Source organism: Suncus etruscus, chromosome 1 (assembly GCF_024139225.1).
Source record: "Suncus etruscus isolate mSunEtr1 chromosome 1, mSunEtr1.pri.cur, whole genome shotgun sequence".
In the NCBI taxonomy this organism is placed as follows: Eukaryota; Metazoa; Chordata; class Mammalia; order Eulipotyphla; family Soricidae; genus Suncus; species Suncus etruscus.
In genome coordinates, this window is record NC_064848.1 from 149,647,599 (window position 1) to 149,669,792 (window position 22,194).

Below are 22,194 nucleotides of genomic sequence, written 5' to 3' on the forward strand. Positions count from 1 at the left end.
AGCACTGCCGGGTGTGACCAAAAAAAAAAAAAGAAAAAAAAAGAAAAGAAAGAAAACCAGTTGGGGTCCATGGGGAGGGAGGGGGATAAAGAAAAAAAAGAAAAGAAAAGAAAACTTTAGAGGCTAGTAGGGCATTTGCCTTGCATGCAACTGACCCGGAACAGACCTGGATTTAATCCCCAGCTTTCCAGATGGTCCCCTGAGCCTGCCAGGAGTAATTTCTGAGCACAGAGTCAAGCTTGAGCACTTGCCACCAGGTGTGGCCCCCAAAGCCAGAAATAAATAAATAAATAAATAAATAAATAAATAGATAGATAAAAGTTACTAGAGAGGCCAGAGAGATAATACCAAGTAGGATTGACCTGGATTCAATTCCTGACATCCCATATGGTCCCGAGCCTCACAAGAAGTGATTCCTGAGCACAAAGACAGAAGTAAACCCTAAACACCACAAGGTAAGGCCCAAAAACTAACCATCAACCAAACAAAAACAAAAGCATCTAGAGGAATGGGATTCCTCTAGAGCAGCTCATGGGGATGACATTATTCTCTGTGGCTCCCAGGGGCCACAGAGAACTGTATATGAAGTCAGGAATTAGCCTAGGTCAGTCTCAGGTAAGTGTTCTATCCTGGCCCCAGGAATAGAATCTCTTTTTCTCTAGTTTTTGGGCCACCCAACAGTGTTCAAAGCTTACTCCTGGCTCTATGCTCAGCGGTCACTCCTGGCAGGATCAGAGGACCAGATGAGATGCCTAGATTGGACCAAAGTTATTTATATACAAGGCAAGTGCTATGCATTGAACCTCTTTGGCCCACAGATAGAATTTTATGGCACTATCAAACACTCTCCCAGTTTGCTTTGCTCAAAAAAAGGACATAGTTTTTGCCAGCTGGACAGGGAGAGGAAATGGAGGAGTAGTGAGTACCCAAGTTTGACATGCATCTGGTCTAGAACCCAACTGCAGGATCCATCTAGGTCCCATGGAGATGGTGAACTGGAACCACACAGGATCTATCTGGAATCTGTGGGACAGTATTTTGCACAGCAGAATGGTTTCGAATGTGTGGAGATAGTGGGCAGGAAACACCACTTTCCCTAGTGCCTCAGATCCTCCCCAACCTGGCACATCTCAGCAGACTCCAACACATGCTGATGGGGAATGAGTGGGTGGTAGGAAGAAGGGTAGAAGAGATTTCTGGATTTAATGAGGTGCCACTTCCTATCCTAGGGTTGGGTACATGGGCATAGTAGCCTGTTAAATTCTGTTAGATTGTTCATGATCTGAATAAATTCTGTTCATGATCTGAATGTACTTATTTCATGCCCATTTTACCCCCAGAGAAGTGAAAATAGAGCACATTTGCATGATCCTTATACAATGATGCTCTTTTTTTTTTATGTACTTTATGATAAAAAAAATTAAAAAATATCCCCCACCCACCTCATCTGGTAAATAACTTTTTTTTTTTTGGTTTTTGGGCCACACCCAGTGACAGGGGTTACTCCTGGCTATGTGCTCAGAAATCGGTCCTGGCTCAGGGGACCATATGGGAATCTGGGAATTGAACCCAGGTCCATCCTGAGTCAGCCACATGCAAGGCAAACACCCTACCACTGTGCTATCGCTCTGGCCCCTGGTAAAAATAACTTTTATTTGGGGGGTCCACACCCGAAAGTTGCTAGGGTTTACTCCTGGCTCTGTGCTCAGAAATTGCTCCTGGCAGACATGGAGGATCATATGGGATGCTGGGATTCGAACCACTGTTGATCCTGGGTCCACTGTTTGCAAGGCAAATGCCCTGCTGCTGTGCTATCTCTCCGGCTCCAGGTAAAATAACTTGGTTGTTTGTTTGTTTGTTTGTTTTGGGGTCATACCTGGCAGTGCTCAGGGGTTACTCCTGGCTCTATGCTCATAAATCGCCCCTGGCAGGCACGGGGGACTATATGAGATGCCAGATTCGAACCAATGACCTTCTGCATGCAAGGTAAACGCTTTACCTCCATGCTATCTCTCCGGCCCTGGTAAAATAACTTTTATTTTTGTTTGTTTTTGTTTTGGGGTCACACCTGGCAGAGCTCAGGGGTTACTCCTGGCTCTACGCTCAGAAATCGCTCCTGGCAGGCTTGGGGGACCATATGGGATGCTGGAATTTGAACCACCGTCCTTCTGCATGCAAAGCAAATGTCTTACCTTCATGCTATCTCTCCGGCCCGGTAAAATAACTTAACCTAACTACCAAAGAGCTTATTCATGATTCCATTGGGAGACACATTAGTAAAGATGTATGTTTATTCACTTGGGGGTGTTAAGTAAACAATATAACATGAAATAAGTTAGAAGAGAAAGTATATTCCAAAAATATTAAAAGTGATCATCTCTGGGCAATATAAAAATATGCAGAATATTGGTTATGAATAAAGTGAACTAATCTGAGGAGCCGCCTCGCTCCCATTCCTGAGCCCCTCTCCCCTTCTCCCACCACCAACCCTTCTGACGGACAGATCCAAGTTATTTCTATGCACAGCCCACTTCCTGCCATCCCAGGAACCAGTGCGAGAATCTGCTACAGACCCACATAAAAACTGGACATACCAAGGCATGGACACAATTGAAAACAGGGCAGGGGTCCATTTCTCCAGTTTAAGGACCACATGGGCAGTTGGACACAGTATCTCTGAGGTTAGCACCTCTCCATGCCCAGATCATAATGATCTTTTTCCTCTGTGTTCCAGGATGGTGGGAGGCACAAGCCCAGAGCATGGGGGCTGAGGCAATGGTCCAGGACTTTGTCTAGTTGGGAGGTACAAGGGCCTCTTCCATTGAGGCTGTGTTCAGAGTCTCTCTGATGAACAAGCAACAGGCAGAGCCTGTCAGGAGCCTGCTCACGGCACAGCCCTGGCTCTTGGCAGAAGTGGAAGCGCCCTGTCAGTCTCAGAGGTGTGATAATGTAAGAGGGGACCCTGGCAGCACCATGGTCTCTGCACCTCAGGAGCATTCGGGCTGAAGGAGAGTAGTGAGATGTCTTCTTGGGTGGGAACTATGGCCTTGCAGAAGCTGCAGAAAGTGGCAGTTGAGACTTGTAAGGTTGGGGCCTAGCCACCAGAGGGCACCCCTGGTCCATCTGAGAAGCTGCACTGGCATGGAGGGGGTGTCCTACACCCCACAAGCTCCTTTCAACCCCACTGGGTCTGTGGGGGGCAGTCACAGCCCCGACTTCACCTCCCCAGGAGACTGAGGGCAAGGCAGGTTCCCTAGACTCCCCGCACAGTGAAAAATACCACGGACTTAAATACCAATACCATGAATTACAAAAGTATTTTTAAAGAAAGGCAAACACCCAGCAGACTGGCCCCCAGTCCAATCCACATAAAAGAGGTGACAGGCCTGGCTTCAGGGTCCCCCTTTCCTGGGCTGAAGTCCAGAACGACACATTCCAGGCAACAGCAGGGCCGGGATAGACTGGCCCTCTGTGGGCCAAGAGTCAGGGTGACACAAGGCATGGGCTTTTGGCGGCTGTGCAGAGGTTATTTCTTATGGAGAAACTTCATTTTGTTTCCTGATGGAGAGAGAAAAAGGAGAGAGTCACAAGAGACAGTGGGGTGAGGGGACCCGGACCTTCCCTTTCCTTCCCAGATGTTGGGGACACACGGGCACACTGCACCCTGGCCATTCTTCATGCTCAACAGGTGGAGTATGCTGCTCAAGAGGCAGTGAGTGGGGGTGAGGGCCTGAGGAGACAGGGGAAGGGAAACTCATGGGGGGTTTAAAGGATTTGAGGATGAGTCCTGTGGTCTCTTCCTCGTGCGAGCTGGCCTCCTTGTTTCTCTCTTTTGCTTCCCTTTATCCTTCTCTTTCCCACCAAGGACCCCTGTACTAAAACTTCAGAAGCCCCAGGATACCCCAAGAACCCCTCAGGGGCCATCTCAGGAGCCACCTCAGGAAGGAAGACCCTTCTTTCTGCGACCCTCTCCTCTACTTCCCTTCTTGCTGCCTTTTTTTTTTTTTCCTGCTTTGTTTTGTTTTTGTTTTGGGGTCATATCCAGTGGTGTTCAAGGCTGACTCCTGGTGGCAGCATGCAGGGCATCCTATGGAGTGCTGATGATGGCACCCAGGTTGGCCCATAGTCCCCGCTACACTATCTCGCCAGCCCCTCCTTTGCTTCTCAGGCTCAGTTCCCTGGAGATCTGATGGTGGGGACATGGTAGCCAGAGTGTGGACATCCATGCCTCGTTGTGGAACCTGGAGAACTAGGGGAGAAGTGGGAGTGCCTGGCACAGATCAGGGCTCACTGGGGTACAGGGGAGACATAACAGGGCTTGATGTGGAGGGGCCTCACCTAGCCCCTTCAGGAACTTGTTGACGCCACTGTGCTCGCCGATGGGGAGTGTTTCCAGGTACTCTTGGGCTCGAACCTCAAACAGACCTGTCACAAGAGATACTTAGCCATGATCCATGAATCTCCCTTCCCTTCTCTTCTTCCTGCCTCCCCCCACCTGCCTCTGTGTTCTTCAGTTTCTGTTCCCTCACCACCACCTGTGCAGGACTGAGTGGCTGTGGGAAGTGGGAAGCCAGTTTATGCATGTCCCATTCTGCGTATGTGCTGTTGAAACAAGCACTTGAGCACCTCATACTATCTGCAAACACCTTCTGGCTCCAGTATTAGGCCCAGCTAGACAAACTTCTGCAGGCTCCTCCCTCCAGTGCTCCAGAAGATCTCAGCTTGCCCAGACTTTTATGCCTGGCACCTGCTTCACTTAGTACACTGGCAAAGGTGGCAAAGGCCACCTCTCCAGGCCTGGCTCGCCTCAGCTTCCTCCTCTCCCTCTAACTACATGGATAGATGTTTGTCCCATGTTCCTGGTATAGAAGCTTTTAAGCAATCTTAGAACAGGGGCTGTGTGTTCCCCTTTCCCCCTGCCCATCAGAAAACCCAGCAGACCCTACCCACACCTGCCATCTTGCCTGCAAAGAAGCAGCCAAGTTCCACAACTAATCTTCAAAAGAACTTGATGGGTCAGAGCCATACCACAGTGGTAGGGCGTTTGCCTTGCACAGGCCAACCCAGGACAGACCCAGTTCAATTCCCTGCATCCCATATGGTCCCCCGAGCCTGCCAGTAGCAATTTCCGAGAGCAGAGTCAGGAGGAACCCCTGAGTGCTGCTGGGTGTGGCTCCCAAAAAAAGAGAACATGATGCTGCTGACTTTTCTCAGGTAGACTGATAACTGGGGTGGAGAGGACTTTCTCAGAATGGACGCAGGCAGATTCCCCTTTATGCCTAAAGGCACAACAACCCAAAGCCACACCCAACACCCTCTGAAGTAGAAACAACCCAACTCCACAACTGAATCTCATCCAACTGTCAAGCTACTAAAAAATTTTTGTTTTGGTTTTTGGGCCACACCCGGCTGTGCTCAGGGGTTATTCCTGGCTGTGTACTCAGAAATTGCTCCTGGCAGGCTTAGGGGACCATCTGGGATGCTGGGGATCAAACCCGGGTTGGGTCCCCCGTGTGCAAGGCAAATGCCCTACCGCTGTGCTATCACTTGGTCCCTCAAGCAACCAAATTGTTCCAGCTCTTTAACTCCTGGACCACATGGTCACCTATGCAGCTGTGCAACACCTCTGAATTTTATAGCTCAGTAGAATCATAGCAAATCTATGGGAAAGTTCCACAGAAGAGCACCAAGCTCAATGAACTTAAACAGCAACACTGAAGGCCCAATAGCCCAGTAAAAGTATCAAAGGTACCAAAGAGCCCAGTAAACCCTCAGACACTGACTTTAGAAAGTCCACTGAGAGCTGTAACATTATTTACAAATTGACCCTTCTGGATCTAAGTTTTTTTTTTTTTGTTTTGTTTTTTTGTTTGTTTTTTTTTTGGGTCACACCCGGCGGTACTCAGGGCTTACTCCTGGCTGTCTGCTCAGAAATAGCTCCTGGCAGGCACAGGGGACCATATGGGATACCGGGATTCGAACCAACCACCTTTGGTCCTGGATCGGCTGCTTGCAAGGCAAACACCGCTGTGCTATCTCTCCTGGCCCTGGATCTAAGTTTTGATCATTCTTTTTTTTTGTTTTGTTTTTGTTTTTGTTTTGGGTCATACACTGCAGCGATCAGGGGCCACTCCTGGCTCCAAGCTCAGAAACTGCTCCTGGCAGGCTCCAGGGACTTATATGGGATGCCGGGATTCGAACCACTCCTTATCTCCATGCTATCTCTCTAGCCCCTTGATCATTCTTTTTGCCTTTGTGTTGTAACAAACAATTTGAAGTGAATTTGTTTGTGCCTGCAAGAGTGCAGGGATGGTGATGGGTGGGAAATTGGGGATAATGGTGGAGGGAGGGTTACACTGGAGGTGGGATTGGTGTTGGAACATTTAATTCTTTTTTTTGTTTGTTTTGTCTTTGGGTCACACCCGGCAGTGCTCAGGGGTTACTCCTGGCTGTCTGCTCAGAAATAGCTCCTGGCAGGCACAGGGAACCATATGGGACACAGGGATTAGAACCAACCACCTTAGGTCCTGGATCGGCTGCTTGCAAGGCAAATGCCGCTGTGCTATCTCTCCGGGCCCGACATTTAATTCTTAAGACAAATATATGATTAACAATGTGGTAAATCATGGTGTTATAAAAATGAGGGTCTAGAGTCTGGAGTGATAGCACACTGGTAGGGCGTTTGCCATGCACATGGCTGACCCGAGTTCAATTCCCAGCATCCTATACAGTCCACCATGCCTGCCAGGAGTGACTTCTGAGTGCAGAGCCAGGAGTAACCCCTGAATGCCACTAGGTGTGGCCCAAAAATAAACAAACAGAAATAAATAAATAAATAAATAAAAATGGGGGGTTCATAATGTAGCCGCTAAATTAGCATCTGTCCTTCAGCTCCCATTCATCAGGATTATAAGGGTGGCAGCCTCGGAAGCTTGTTTGGAGATTCTTGGGAGCTTAGTTACTCATATACCCTCAGCCAACCAAAGAACAGCCCCTCTCTATTCGGGGAAGGCCATCCTCTATGAACCAGGCCCATAGCTTGTATCTTCAGGAGTTCAGGAGGGATACCATTGGAGGGAGCAGTGAGGGAGAAAGGGGTCACTCGCATAGCCAGCCAGATTAGCCAAGTCAACCTTGGCGATCAATGGGGTGCAGATGTCGCAGCCAGATCACTTCACACACAGGGAAGCAGACTTGGGAAAGACTGTGCCAAAGATTCAAGGATATGGATTTGTGGACGTGTGCTGAGGACTCGGGAGTTTGAGCTCTCGGAGTTTGGGCTTCGGGTCTTCCCAGTATCTTAGGACACAGATCATGGGCTCAGCTGCTCCCTGGACTTCTCTCAGTGTCTTCTCACTCCCTTTGGAGCTGGGTCTCTCCTCTCTCTCCCATCTCCAGGTTTAACTTTGCCTGTGACAGCCCTTTCTGACTGTAAGGTGAACCTCTTCCCCCAACTTCCTTTTTCCCTAACCTCTTCTTTTGGTGTATAAAAGCCCACCTGGGTTACTTGACTTTTCCCCACCTGGGATTAAATTTGAATTTGGTTTGAATAAAGAGAGAATGAGGCATGGCATAGGCAGCACATAGCAGAGAAAGGCCGTGAGGCTAAAAGCAGTCTAACTCTACTGAAACTTTAACTCACTGGCTTAGTGTATTATTTCTTCACCACAACCCTGCTTCATCAGACCCCTCTGCCTGAGGGGTTAGAAACAGAGTGCCGGGCCCGAAGAGATAGCACTGCAGCGTTTGCCTTGCAAGCAGCCGATCCAGGACCTAAGGTTGTTGGTTCGAATCCCAGTGTCCCATATGGTCCCCCGTGCCTGCCAGGAGCTATTTCTGAGCAGACAGCCAGGAGTAACCCCTGAGCAATGCCGGGTGTGGCCCAAAAACTAAAAACCAAAAAAAAAAAAAAAGAAACAGAGTGCCTGGGGTGGGCTCACCGAACTTGTGACACCCTCCAAAGAGGGGCACAGTGGCACCCTCCTTTCTCTTCCCCATCTCGTCCAGACCTAGAAGTGTGCAGGAACATAATGGGGCCAGGGAGAAGTAGAGAAAGAAAGAAGTAAGAGGTCCTTTGACCAGAAAAGTCAGGAGGGGCACCCACTAACAGGCCTTGCACAGGATTCTGCAGTTGGGAGAGGAAGGGCAGGAGGCAGACTGAGGAAGGAGAAAGTGTCCTTGGAGGAGACAGAAGGAGATGCAGCCCCCTCCTGCCCTGAGTTTTTACCCACTTTGTCCTAGAGCATCCCACCTTTGGTATCCTGCCGGCGCAACTCCCGCTCCTGGACAAAGCCCCGGAAGCTCTGCGTCTCCATGAAGACCTCCAGGAAACGGCGCAGGCTCTTGGAGGACACAGCCTTGCGGAAGGCATCACGCTGGAGGCTCCTCTCGTCCCTCTCACCCGCGGTAAGGAAGAGCGAGTAGTGGCCGACCATCTCCACGAAGAAGCGCACAAAGGCTTCGGACACCACCTCGTTCAAGGGGCTGCACTCGGGGCCTGAGCACAATGGGATGAACATGTGAGATTCAGGAGAAGTGCTGGCCCCATGGTATCTGGGCAGGCCAGGCAGACCCAGCCTTAGCTTCTCACACACATTGAAGCAGATACTTCCAGACTAGAATGGAGAGAAGATGGGGTCAGTGTGATCAACAGCTGGGAGGGTGCCTGCCTCACACAAGGTAGGCCTGGGTTGATCTCTGCCACCCCATATGGTCTCCAGAGCATCACCATGGTGATTCTTTTTGTTTTTGCTGTTGTTTTGGGTCACACCCAGCATTGCTCAAGGGTTACTCCTGGCTCTCAGAAATCACTCCTGGGATGCCAGGATTCGAACCACCCTCCTTCTGCATGCAAGGCAAACGCCTTACCTCCATGCTATCTCTCTGGCCCCACTATGGGTGATTCTTGAGTGCAGAACCAAGAGTAACCCCTGAGTTGGAGTTAGGTGTGGACTCTCCAAAAATATCCACAAAAAATAGGAGAGGGTGCTGAAGAGATAGCACAGTGGTAGGACATTTGCCTTGCATGTGGCCGACCTGGGACTGACCTGGGTTCAATCCCCAGCATCCCATATAGTCCCCTGAGCCTGCCAAGAACGATTTCTGAGTGTGCAGAACCAGGAGTAACCCCTGAGCTCTGCCAGGTGTGGCCCCAAAACAAGAAAACTAAAAACAAAAACAGAAATAGGATGTAGAATATATCCCGGAATTCACTGCACAATATACCCAGTTTTTTCCTATGCCTCTTTGTGCCCTGTTCCTACTTGTCCAGAATGATGAGGGGACCCATAGCCTTGGCCCCTCTCTCTACTTCCCTCTCAGAGGGGATGAAGCACTCACCGTGCCTGCAGTCTGGGGCTCCTTCTTCCTGGTCACTGGCCAGGTCATTCCTCTGCTCCAGAATATGTTCCAGAGCCACCTGAAGTTTCCGGGGCAGAATAGAATCCTCGTCATCCATCTACAAAGCAAGAGAAGGCAGTTGACAGGCCTGGCCTGGTTTCTGGCTTAGGAAACAAAACATTAAAACTCCCAGTCCCTGAAGGAAAAGAACTTAGAGCCAGAGGGTAGAGTCATTAAGTCTGATTCCACTTGACTTAAATTCACTCCCCCTACTTTTTCTTTTTTGGTTTTTGGGTCATACCCGGCAGCGCTCAGGGGTTATTCCTGGCTCTACGCTCAGAAATCGCTCCTGGCAGGCTCAGGGGACCATATGGGATGCCAGGACTCGAGCCACCATCCTTCTGCATGCAAGGCAAATGCCTTACCTCCATGCTATCTCTCCAGCCCCAACTTCCCCATTTTCTTTACCAATCAATACCCACATTATAGTCGAGATTGTTTTCGTTTTGGGTCACTCTGGCAGTGTTCAGGGTTGATTCCTGGCTCTACTTAGGGATCATTCTTGGGTGGGCTTAGAGGATCATATGGGAAGTAGGGGATCAAACCTGTATTGGCCACGTGCAAGTCAAGCACCCTACCTGCTGTACTATCATTATAGCCCCCTGACTGAATATTCTTGAGAAGCATGAAGAGAAGGATGATCATCCAGCACTATAACCTACACCAAGTTTTTTTTGTGGGGGGTGGGGGCGGGGGTTGGTTTGGGTCAACCCAGCAGCATTCAGAGGTTACTCCTGGCTCTGTACTTAGAAATCACTCCTGGCAGGCTTGGGGAACCATGTGGGATGCCTGGAATTAAACCATCATCCATCCCAAGTTGGCAGCTTGCAAGGCCAAGCATGTGAAAATTGTTTTGTTTTGTTTTGTTTTTGTTTGTTTTGGAGCCACACCTGGCGGCGCTCAGGGGTTACTCCTGGATCTGTGCTCAGAAATAGCTCTTGGCAGGCTCAGGGGACCATATGGGATGCTGGGGATCAAACCCGGGTCCATCCCGTGTTGGCAGCGTGCAAAGCAAACACCCTACCAGCCCTGTATGTGGAAATTAATCCCTGCCAACCCACTCTTGGACTTGCCTCTATCATACTTGCACTTCAGCCCTGATGGAGACACCCTGATCCCAGCACCTACAGACAATAGGAGAGGCAGAGAGTGGCCTGGCGAGGCTGGCTCTGTTGTCTGACTCACCTGTCGGAGGAACCGATCATTGACGAGGTCTACCACGAGGACCTACAGGACAAGGAGAAGGGCTGGTTACAATGGAAGACACGTGGGTGGGTAGTGGCCAGCTCCCTCCCTGGCCAGGAGAGGCATCCAGACTGAGGTGTACCCACAGATGATGCGGGGTGTGTGTGAGTGTGAGTGTGTGTACCCACAGATGATGCAGGGTGTGTGTGTGTGTGTGTGTGTGTGTGTGTGTGTGTGTGTGTGTGTGTGTGTGTGTGTAGCCACTCTCCAGAACGTGGCTGCCAGCACCTTAGCTGTGGATGAGCCCAATCTTGCTCCCAGAGCTGCCAGAAAAGTAAAAACACCCCAGTCCTCCCTGACCCTGTCGGCTGTGTCTTTGTCCCCACCTCACCCCCACCCCCTAGGCTTCTCCACTCAGCTTAGGATGCGGAGATACACCCAGAAAAGGCTGGCAAAGAAATAATGAAAGCAGCAGATGGTTGGATCCAGGGAAGCACCTGCCAACCCCTTCTCTGAGGGAGGCCTTCAGCCCCCAATGCCAACAGGCTAAGATAAAGAGGGGCAGAGGGGTCCATTCTACTGCCAGCTGGAGGCATCTCGGCCCTGATGCCCTGCAGAGGTATTCTTCCTTCTAGAATATTCTGGAGTCACCACGGGGTGGGGGGCAGCCCTACCTGCCCAACCTTGTAGATTGAACCCTTGTACCTGCTGGTTCCAACTTAATGTGGACTAGTTGGTATGATTGTCACCATAGGGGACCTGGGAGGATTTTAGTGGTCTGTCCTGGAGGGGTTGTCCCTTCTCTGACCCCTGTGATGTTGTCACTATGTATGGACAGGGATGGTCTAGTAAGGACTGAGAGTTGAGCACTGCAGTAGTGCTAAGTAGGATGCCCCCTTGGGTGCCAGCCCGAGAGATTGTGGATGCGCAGCTGCTTCAAAGTGATCATGAAAAGGCCCAGGAAGGGGCAGACTGGGTGGACTCTGAGGTTTCTGCTTTCCTTTGGGTTTGTTTTTTGGGCCACATCTGGTTGTGCACAGGACTTTCTCCTCAATCTGTGCTCACAAATCACTCCTGGTTGGTCTCAGGGGACCATATGGGATACTGGGAATGGAAAACCTGGGTTGGCCAAATGCAAGACCAGTGTCCCGGCTCCCTGGCCAACTCTGATATCAGCCCAAATGCTGCACCTCATGTAAATACCTTCTCCCACTTGGGCTCAAGGCACAGTGCTCAGAGTGTTACAGTACTACTGTTTTTTTCTTTTTTTTTAATTTTTGGGCCACACCCGGCATTGCTCAGGGGTTACTCCTGGCTGTCTGCTCAGAAATAGCTCCTGGCAGGCACGGGGGACCATATGGGACACCGGGATTCGAACCAACCACCTTTGGTCCTGGATCGGCTGTTTGCAAGGCAAACGCCGCTGTGCTATCTCTCCGGGCCCCCGCAACTACTGTTTTAATTCTTATCTTCAGGGAATAAGAACTCACTCTGAAGTAGTGAATATTCTTGTCTTTCACTTAAAATCACCTCTTCTCTCTTTTGCTTTTATTTTACTTCTTTTTTAAAATGTAAACACATGGTTACAAGTCTACAGGTTTTTTCACAGATAAAGTTGTTTATGATTATGTTACAGTCATACAATGTACAACAAGCTTCACCCAACATGCATTTCCCACCACCAATGTCAACAATTTCCCTTTTACCCTTTCTGATGCCCTCTTCCTTTCCTGTCTCTCTGTCTCTGTCTCTGTCTTTCTCTCTGTCTCTGTCTTTGTCTCCATTTTTGGACTTTTTGACATTCCACACTCCATGTAATCGCCACTGTTTATGCTCCTTATCAGTGGATGTCCACACCAGCAGGTCTATTTATATTCAGTGGAACCCTCAGAAGACGATTCTCAGGGTCTGCTGAGGCAGACTTGGGGGAACCTCTGTTCTCCTTTCCTTGCTGGTCTGCAGAGCCCAGGCCACTCCTGCCCTCAGCACCCCACATGCACCCCCAGCTCACCTCTTCCAGTGGCAGTTCCCGAAGCAGCAGCAGAGAGCTGGTGAGCAGCCCAATGAGGAAAGGGGTAGGCGAGCAAACGATGTCGATCATGGCAGGGGGCAGCACTGGGATATAGGTGTGATGCCAGGTGAAGGGGTAGATGAGGGCCACCATGGCGTGGCAGCACTTCGATAGGGTGCTAAGGATAGGAGAGAGGGGCAGGCTCAGTGTCTAGTGCGGGCAACCCTGCAGACTCTGTGCCCTGCTGTGTGTGCTGCAGGATGGGGGTCAGAGAGGGAGCATGAGCTGTCTTCACCAGCTCTAGACACAATTTGAGGGACTTGATGCTAAGTCGTAATTGTCCCTGCATGGGGATGCACCAAAACCAGTCACTCTGGAGAGACAGCACAGCAGGGAGAGCATTGGCCTGGCACACAGCTGATCAGGTCTCCATATCTGGCTCTGCCTCTGGTATCCTGAGCACTTCCAGGAGTAACATCTGAGCACAGCCAGATATTGGGCCAGGTGTGGCCTCCCAAACAAACAAACAAACAAACAAACAAAAACAGAAAACCAAAATACTAACTTCTAAATGAGTGCCTAAGAATCTTGCTACTCCTAAATCTTGAAAATATCCATTGTGTCTCATCCACGTTCCAGACCCCTAAACCTAAATGTTGAATTAGGTTCCATAAAAGGTTTTAGTCCAGCCTTTCTGTTCATATGCTACCAGGTGCCTAATTCTTTCTGAATCAGCATATACATCTCAATTGCATCAGGAACTATATCTGGTGCCAAGACAGACTAGGGTTGGCTGTAGGAAAGAAACTGACCTCCTGTACTCACTCTCCTCACTGAAATAAAGCTTTTCTTCACTTAGAACAAGCCCAAATAGCTGAGTTAAGATTTAGAGCAGTGGGGCCGGGTAGGTGGCGCTGGAGGTAAGGTGTCTGCCTTGCAAGCGCTAGCCAAGGAAGGACCGCGGTTCGATCCCCCGGCGTCCCATATGGTCCCCCCAAGCCAGGGGCGATTTCTGAGCACATAGCCAGGAGTAACCCCTGAGCGTCAAACGGGTGTGGCCCAAAAAAAAAAAAAAAAAAAAAAGATTTAGAGCAGTGACACTCCAGAGACTCTAGTGTTAAGCAGAGATTACCCCCCTCAGACATTTTTCTCCAGATATTTATGGAAGACCGTACTTTCAGAAAATTGCTTACAGATCATATTGAAATTTCTTGGTCTAGAGATCACTGAATATTGATTTCAACTTTTTTTTTATTTTCCTTCTACAGGTTTTGGGTCACACCAGTGGTGCTCAGCAGCTTCTTCTGGTCATAATTAAGAGACCCCCTCTGGTGCTAGGGTTCCCTTCATCTACTACTCTTGAACATCTTGTTAAGGCCTTGAACTAGCTTTACTCAATACTTCCTGAATTGGGCAGCATCTAGTCTCTGAAGCAGAAACTTAATATTGTAGATTTTAGAGGCTGGAGAGATAGCACAGTGGTAGGGCATTTGCCTTGCATGCAGCAGACCCAGGTTCAATTCCTGGCATTTCATGTGGTCCCCTAGGCCTGGCAAGAATGATTTCCAAGTACAGAGCCATGAGTAACCTCTGAGTGCTACTGGGAGTGGCCCAAGCCCCCTCACTCATGAAAAAGAAAGAAAAAAGATATAAACTTTGGGATTGGAGTAACTGCATAATAGGTAAGACTGCTTTGCACGTGGCCGGCCCAAGTTCGATCCCTGGCATTCCATATAGTCCCCTGAGTCTGCCAGGGGTGATTTCTGAGCACAGATCTAGGAATAATTTCTGTGTGTCGCTGGGTGTGGCCCAAAAGCCAAAACCAAAATAATAATAATAAAAAAAAAAGCTAATATTGTGGATTTTAGGAAAATTCTGTGCAAACTAGAGGCCAGTCAACAAAGGAAGCCTGCTTTTGCCCCACAACTGAGAGATTGGGGCTTTAGTGAGCTAAGACTATGTGAAAATATAGCTGTGTCTACAATGGATTTTATTCAAATAAGAGCATGTGATCCACTAGGAGTCATGCAATAATTTTAGAATTTTAGTAATTTGTAATTAGCATCCAAAACAGTGAAGGAATAGAACAATGAGATGTACTTTCCAATAGTAATCTCTGGTCCGGTACATGGGCTGTGGGTTGAATCCACATGGGCAAAGTTTCTCTTACTGCAGGAGGCAAGATAAAGGAATGGAATCACCATCGACGATGGGACCTGAAAGCTGGTGTATGGGAGAGAATGAATGTATGGAGCTGGGAAGAGAGCAAGTATGTGGAGCCAGAAATGGGGAAAGAATCATGTACTGGGGCTGGAATCATAGTACAATGGTAGGGCGTTTGCCTTGCATACGATGATCCAGATAGACCTGGGTTCAATCCCTGGCATCATCCCATATGGTTCCTCCAAGCCTGCCAGGAGCGATTTCTGAGCATAGAGCCAGGAGTAACCACTAAACCCACTCTGACATTCTCACTTAAGTCCATTCACTAAAGGAGAATGACAACGTAGGGACTCATGTTAAAATACAGTCTTATGGCTGGAGAGAAAACATGGAGGTAAGGCATTTGCCTTGCATGCAGAAGGTCCGTGGTTCAAATCCCGGCATTCCATATGGTCCCCTGAGCCTACCAGGGCAATTTCTGAGCGTAGAGCCAGGAGTAACCTTGAGTGCTGCCAGGTGTGATCCAAAAAAACCCAAAAAACAAAAACAAAAAAAGCAGTCTTATAGGGGCCGTAGAGACAGCATGGAGGTAGGGCATTTGCCTTGCATGCAGAAGGACAGTGGTTCAAATCCCGGCATCCCATATGGTCCCTGAGCCTGCCAGGAGCGATTTCTGAGCATAGAGCCAGGAGGAACCAAAAACCAAAAACCAAAACAAAACAATAAAGAATCAGTGTACCGAGAGAGCTAGTGGTGTATGGAGTTGGGGAGATGCTAGTACATGGGGCCAGGGAGAGTCAGCATATGGAGAGTTGTATATATGTCAGGTTAAGTTGTATCTGGGAGATAGTACATGTTATTTGTTCCCCTGGAATGTTGATTTTCAGGATGAGGTGAGGGTCTGTCTCTCAAACTATGTAGGAAGAAAGTTTCTGAACAGCCATCTTCTGTGAAGCCCACATGGAGAACATTTGCAATAAGTTCTTAAGTATTACTCAGAGAGTAAGTACATCACTTAATGGTCACTTAATGATGGATACTGCCAGCCATTAAACCACCAGCAGTCTCTGACACTCACTTAAGTCCATTCACTAAAGGAGAATGACAATGTAGGACTCATGTTAAAATGCAGTCTTTTAGGGGCCGGAGAGATAGCATGGAGGTAGGTCGTTTGCTTTGTGTGCAGAAGGACGGTGGTTCGAATCCCGGCATCCCATATGGTCCCGAGCCTGCCAGGAGCAATTTCTGAGCATAGAGCCAGGAGTAACCCCTGAGCACTGCCGGGTGTGACCTCAAAAAACAAGCAAACAAAAAAAAAATGCAGACTTTTAGGTTTCAGAGTTGGGGTGTATGCCTCTGACTCCAGGGAAGTTAAAGAATCATAGCATTTTCAGACCTTAAAGAGGGCTTAGAAATATGATGTGTGGGGCCAGATACTGGATTAAAGTATAGGAGTTGGAGCCAGAGAGATAGCACAGCAGTAAGGCATTTGGCTCGCACACGAATGATTTGGGGCAGGCCCAGGTTCGATTGCTGGCATCCCATATGGTCCTCTGAGTCTGCCAAGAGTGATTTCTGAACACAGACCAGGAGTAACCCCTGAGTGTTGCTGAGTGTGGCCCAAAAACAAAACAAAACATACAAACAAAAAATATATGAGTTAATACAATTGCCTTACATGAGGTTAACCCAGGTTTTGACCTCTGGTACCACATATGGTCTTCGGAGTCCCAGGAGTAATCCCTAAACACAGAGCCAAGAGTAAAAAATGAGCATAGCCAGGTGTGGTAAAAAAAATAAAACTAAAAAAGTAAAAACAAAACCAAAATTAAAGGTCTTTTTCTTTTCTATTTTTTTTTTTTTTGGTTTTTGGGCCACACCCGGTGACGCTCAGGGGTTACTCCTGGCTATGCGCTCAGAAGTCACTCCTGGCTTGGGGGACCATATGGGTCGCCGGGGGATCGAACCGCGGTCCGTCTCCTAGGCTAGCGCAGGTAAGGCAGGCACCTTACCTCCAGCGCCACCGCCCGGCCCCTTCTTTTTTATTTTATAGTTGAGGGGCTGGAGTGATGATAGTATTGTGGGTAGGGTGCTTGCCTTGCATGCTATCCAGAAGTCATTGAGCCCATGCTCCACAAATGATCTTCTGAGCACTGCCAGGAATGATCACTGAGCAGAGTCAGGAGTAAATCCTGAGCACTGCTGGGTGTGGCCTGAAAACAAACAAAAAGGCCCTCAAGGGGTGCAGGGGAGGATGAGGATGACAAGATCTGTCTGTTATACTCAAGACTCAGATGGCAGCGTGTGTGTGTGATTTGCCCCCAGCAACCCTTATTGTCAGCTGGAGTTTCACCTCCAGCTTATGTTCTTTGTGTGTGTGTGTGTGGGGGGGGGGGTCAGGGGTTGGCTGCTGTGTGTGTGTGTGTGTGTGTGTGTGTGTGTGTGTGTGTGTGTGTGTGTTGGACAGGGGGTGGCTGTTCTCAAGTGTTACTCTTGGCTCTGCGCTCAGAAATCACTCCTGGCAGGCTCGGGGGTCCATCTGGGATGCCGGGAATTGAACCCGGGTCCATATTGGGTCCACTGTGCTATCAAATATAAGCCCCTGGGATATATATGGTTTTTGGGTCACACTCGGCAGTGCTCAGGGGTTCCTCCTGTCTCTACGTTCCTCAGAAATCGCTCCCAGCAGGCTCAGGGGACCATATGGGATGCCAGGATTCGAACCACTGATCTTCTACATGCAAGGCAAATGCCTTACCTCCATGCCATCTCTCCGGCCCCAAAGGCTTATGTTTTAAGGTGCTACAAATTTGGAAAAGAAGTTGGTTCTGTGGCTGTTAGAAAACGGATTCCTGGGGCCGGAGAGATAGCATGGAGGTAAGGCGTTTGCCTTTCATGCAGGAGGTCATCGGTTCAAATCCCGGCGCCCCATATGGTCCCCTGTGCCTGCCAGGAGCAATTTCTGAGCCTGGAGCCAGGAATAACCCCTGAGCACTGCCAGGTGTGACCCAAAAACCAAAAAAAAAAAAAAAAAAAGAAAACGGATTCCTCCCGGAACTTAGGTCCCATCTAGAGAGAACTTCGACTATCAGCTGGGCTCATTTTTGGAGACTGAAGCCAAATCCTGGGGACTCAAAATGATTCTAGTGAGAAACAAAAAAAATGTTTATGATGAAAGCTATGAAGAAGGGGGGTCTGGGGAAATATTTGCCGGGACTGCTATGACAACCGAATGAGCCATCACAACAACATTCTTTTCTGCCTGTCTAACTGTGGCTGGAAACAGCCTTGAGAAACACCCCCTGCCACTCCATCCCCACCCCCAGAGATGAAACGAAGCAAGAATGTCAAACTCAAGATGACAGGCTCTTGGTACCCTGTGAAAGCCCTTTATAGCTCGGGTGATATCTGCCCTAACTCCCCGATTTCCTCTCACAATGGCAGACATGTGACAGGGCCATCAATAACGGAAACGAGGGTGGAGGTGACCCTCAACCCAAAGCCAGCTCCTGTCTACCCTGGGAGGTCACAGGAGGTGACTCTAGGAGGGTGACATGTCCTGTTTGCCTGTTCTTGGCTCAGCCAAAGATGGAGGCTAGTCATGGGAACAAGAAGCCTAAGGGGTACTCCCACCTTTACTGGATAGAGCAGGCATCAGGGCGAGCAGTAGAGACTTTAGGTTGGGGGTGAAGATTCTGGCTGAGGCTTTTCTCTTTTAGGGGTGGCCAGCTGTGCATTCAGCCGTCTTAGTAGTCTTGATGCATAGTAGGCAGTGCTCACAGGGACCATCATATTATTGGGGATTAAATCTGGGTTGGCTGCAGGCCAGGCAAGTGCTTTGCCTTCTTTTTTTTGTTTGTTTTTGGTTTTGGGTCACAACCAGTGGTTGTGCTCAGGGGTTACTCCTGGATCTGCATTTAGAAATTGCGCCTGGCAAGCTCAGGGGACCACATGGTCTGTCCCAGGTTGGCAGCATGCAAGGCATATGCCCCACTACTGTGCTATCACTCTGGTCCCACATTGCTTTCTTTTTTTTTTTTTTTTTTTTTTTTTTTTGGTTTTTGGGCCACACCCATTAGATGCTCAGGGGTTACTCCTGGCTATGTGCTCAGAAATTGCCCCTGGCTTGGGGAGACCATATGGGACGCCGGGGGATCGAACCGCGGTCCGTTCCTTGGCTAGCACTTGTAAGGCAGACACCTTACCTCTAGCGCCACCTTCCCGGCCCCAACCACATTGCTTTCTTGTATCATCTCTCAAGTCCCACAGAATGAATTCCTTGTTCTTGTTCTTTCTGCTTTTGAGGCTACCCCTTGAGGTGCTGCAGGGTCTCACATGGGAGTCGCAGAGGCACAGCATAGCTGCCAGCCTTGTAAGCTTCTCTCCCTGTTCAGCAAAGTAAGACAGAGTAAGAAAGTAAGAGCAGTGTAAGCTCTGGGAGCCTGGACAGAGCTTGGTAGCAAGAGCCTTCCCAAGGTCTGTGGTCAAGATGGACTCTCATCAGACCCCTCAGCTGCTGCTGCTTCTTTTCCTCAGGCATGCTTTGGGTTTTCTCTTCCTCAGGCAGTGTGTTGGGTGGAAAGATCATTTAGAACACTCACAAGTCACAATGTGCAAGGAAGAGTCCCAGTGGCTTTTAGGATCAGAGGAAAGCCTGAGTCCCAGTTGTGAGTGCTGGGAGAGCCCAAGGGTCTGCAAGGAGAAAAGCCTGGATCCCAGTGTAAGAACCAAGGACCCTAAGTTCAATCACTTATCCCAGTGAAGTAGTTCTTCCTGAGACAGAGAGAGTTAACTCAGAAATAAAACCAAATTCCAGGAATAGGAAACTAGTGGTTGAGAGAGCTTGGAATGTTCTATCTGAAAAGGCTCCCTTAACAACCAAAGTTTGAATCAGAGTAACCCTTGACAGCCATGGTCTAATTCAGAGTATCCCTAGACAACCAAAGTTGAGCCAGAAAAATCAGTGATGAATTAAGACATCTTTACAATGAAATGATTGTGCTGTTACTGCTTGTGATTTCTATATAAACTGCTTGAAGATTTGACCCGAGGTCCTTGCCAAGAATTCCTTAGTTGGATGATGGGGCCTCAGCTAGCCAAATAAACTGCCTTTTGCACCCTGCATTATTGAAGGTGGTCTTTGACTCTCAGAGCCGACATGGTTGTCAACTAGAACCCAGTCATGAGTGCTACAAGAGGATAGTCCAAGCCAAAGGCGGGAGATGCCTAGGAAAATAGGAAAATCCTCTCCGTATGAGCAGAGATAGCCACAAACTCTCAAGTTTGACAAAAGCCAGATATAAAGAAAATGTACTCACTCCTGCATGCATGCGCACACACACATCCATGCCAAGGCCTGGTCTGGCCCAAGGAAAGCATTAGAAGGATTTGGAAGCACTAGAAGAAGGATCTACTTCCTGATTCCTCCACAGCAGTGGCTGCTGAAAACACTGGCTTGGCATCACAGTCCAAGGAGGAGTTTCTGTGCAAAGAGGCCAGAGGTGGGGAGGATGGCAGGAGTGCTTTTGTCTGACCGCACACATGTGCTCATGACTGTGGGGCAAGGATGGAGAAGTCTGTCCATGGTCTGTCCTTATGGCAGGGTCAGAGATCAGTCCAGGCTAATAACCACTCCTCCAGGATGCTGTTGTGGTGTCTGGAGCTCTGGGGGTCCCCTCTGCTGTCCCTTGACTTGCCTCCCAGATGACGGTGGCCAGGGACACCACTGCTGGGACACAGAAGGCCCAGGTAGGAGCTACTGCTAAGAAGAGAGACCATGGGGCCGGCAAGGTGGCGCTAGAGGTAAGGTGTCTGCCTTGCAAGCGCTAGCCAAGGAAGGACCGCAGTTTGATCCCCCCACGCCAGGGGCAATTTCTGAGCGCTTAGCCAGGAGTAACCCCTGAGCATCAAACAGGTGTGGCCTGAAAAACCAAAAAAAAAAAAAGAAGGGAGACCAGATGGCCAGAAGGGAAGCGTGGCTAGAGGCTGTTTTCTGCCTCCTGATGCCATAAGCAGCTGTTACCTGCCCAGTCCCTTCCATCTTCTTCCTCCTCCCTTTGATCTTCTAGAGAAGACCATTCCATTTCTTCTCCAAATTGTGGTTCTTGTTTTTGTGTGTTTGTTTTGTTTTTTCGGACCACACTTGGCAGTGTCCAGGGGTTCCTTTCCCCTTCCTCCCTCCCTCCCTCCCTCCTTTCCTGCCCTAGCAGCTTCTTCTATTTGCAAACATGAGGTTTATTTGGAAGTGTGTGTGGGGAGGGGGGGTGGGGACTTGTACACAGGGGCTGAGGTGCCTTTTGGTGGGTCTGCTGCAGGTCACCTGCTTGAAAAGCTTCACAGTGTCTCAGCCTCCCAGTCCCCTGGGCTCTGTGTTCCTTTGACCCGGAAGGAGTTGGCTACTCTCTCCCAGAATTCAGTGCCAGTGGGTCTCGCTGCCCAGGTCTCAGAGCCCTGCACCCTGACAGTAGTGTTTCCTGATGGGAAATGTTAGAGATTGCCGGACAGATCTGGGATCTGGCTGTCATAGTAGCCTCGGTGTAACTGGTGGAGGCTAGGAGGATACTTTGTTCAGTTAAAGAAGGTGGATATTGGTTTTTATTTTTGTTTTTTGTTTGTTTGTTTGTTTTTGGGTCACACCTGGCGGCGCTCAGAGTTTACTCCTGGCTCTGCACTCAGAAATCACTGCTGGCAGGTTCGGGGGACCATATGAGATACTGGGGATCGAACCTAGGTCTATCCTGGGACCGTGCAAGGCAAACGCCCCACCATTGTGCTATCACTCCAGCCCCTCATTCCTCATTTTTATCCTCTTACATTCATTTGCAATTAAAATTACTTTTGTTTCAGGTTGTCTATTACAGAACATCATATAGACATGAAATAAGCTTTCTGATTCCAGTCAAATTCTTGGAAGAGATAGTATGAAGAAGCTCTTGAGGTCACCCTAGTGTTTTTTGTCTAATGAGTGGGAGTCACAGAGCAAGGCCCGCCCTGAAGTGAATGAGTCGTGTCTGTGGGCCCAGGGCTATTGTGGTAGATTTGATCTGAGGCAGAAAATTTTTGATTTCTCTGTACTGTATGTCCATTAATAAAATAGTTTGTGGGTCAAGAAACTTTAGTTTCTTTTCTATTCAAAACAAGTTAAAGAACAAAGGAAATTTACTTGAAGTCTTAGATTTGGTACCTTGGTTGAATTCTTCAGATATAACAGTTGGAGCTTATGGTCATTTTTGTTTTATTGTTTTTGCTTTGGGGCCATACCCAGTGGTGCTCGGGTTTACTCCTGGCTCTGTGCTCATAAATCACTCCTGGAAGGCTTGGGGGACCATATGGGATGCCAGGAATCAAACCCTGTTCCATCCTGGATCAGTTGCGTACAAGACAAATACACTACCACTATGCTATCACTCCGGCCCAGGGCTCACTTTTGAATAGCT

General features: G+C 48.9%; 1 protein-coding gene across 1 annotated transcript in view; it reads right to left on the reverse strand.

Annotated features, from left to right (window-relative positions):
- Positions 1–3,465: 3,465 nt before the first annotated feature.
- The window catches only part of DENND2A (DENN domain containing 2A), a 54,604-nt gene continuing 35,875 nt past the window's right edge, over positions 3,466–22,194 (reverse strand). The window contains exons 13-18 of the mRNA XM_049774306.1: positions 12,596–12,773; positions 10,585–10,626; positions 9,340–9,457; positions 8,252–8,497; positions 4,339–4,425; positions 3,466–3,558 (exon numbers count right to left, since the gene is read on the reverse strand). Coding sequence (XP_049630263.1) covers positions 3,527–3,558; positions 4,339–4,425; positions 8,252–8,497; positions 9,340–9,457; positions 10,585–10,626; positions 12,596–12,773 — 703 coding nt within the window. The 3' untranslated portion in view covers positions 3,466–3,526. The remainder of the gene's footprint in view (positions 3,559–4,338; positions 4,426–8,251; positions 8,498–9,339; positions 9,458–10,584; positions 10,627–12,595; positions 12,774–22,194) is intronic.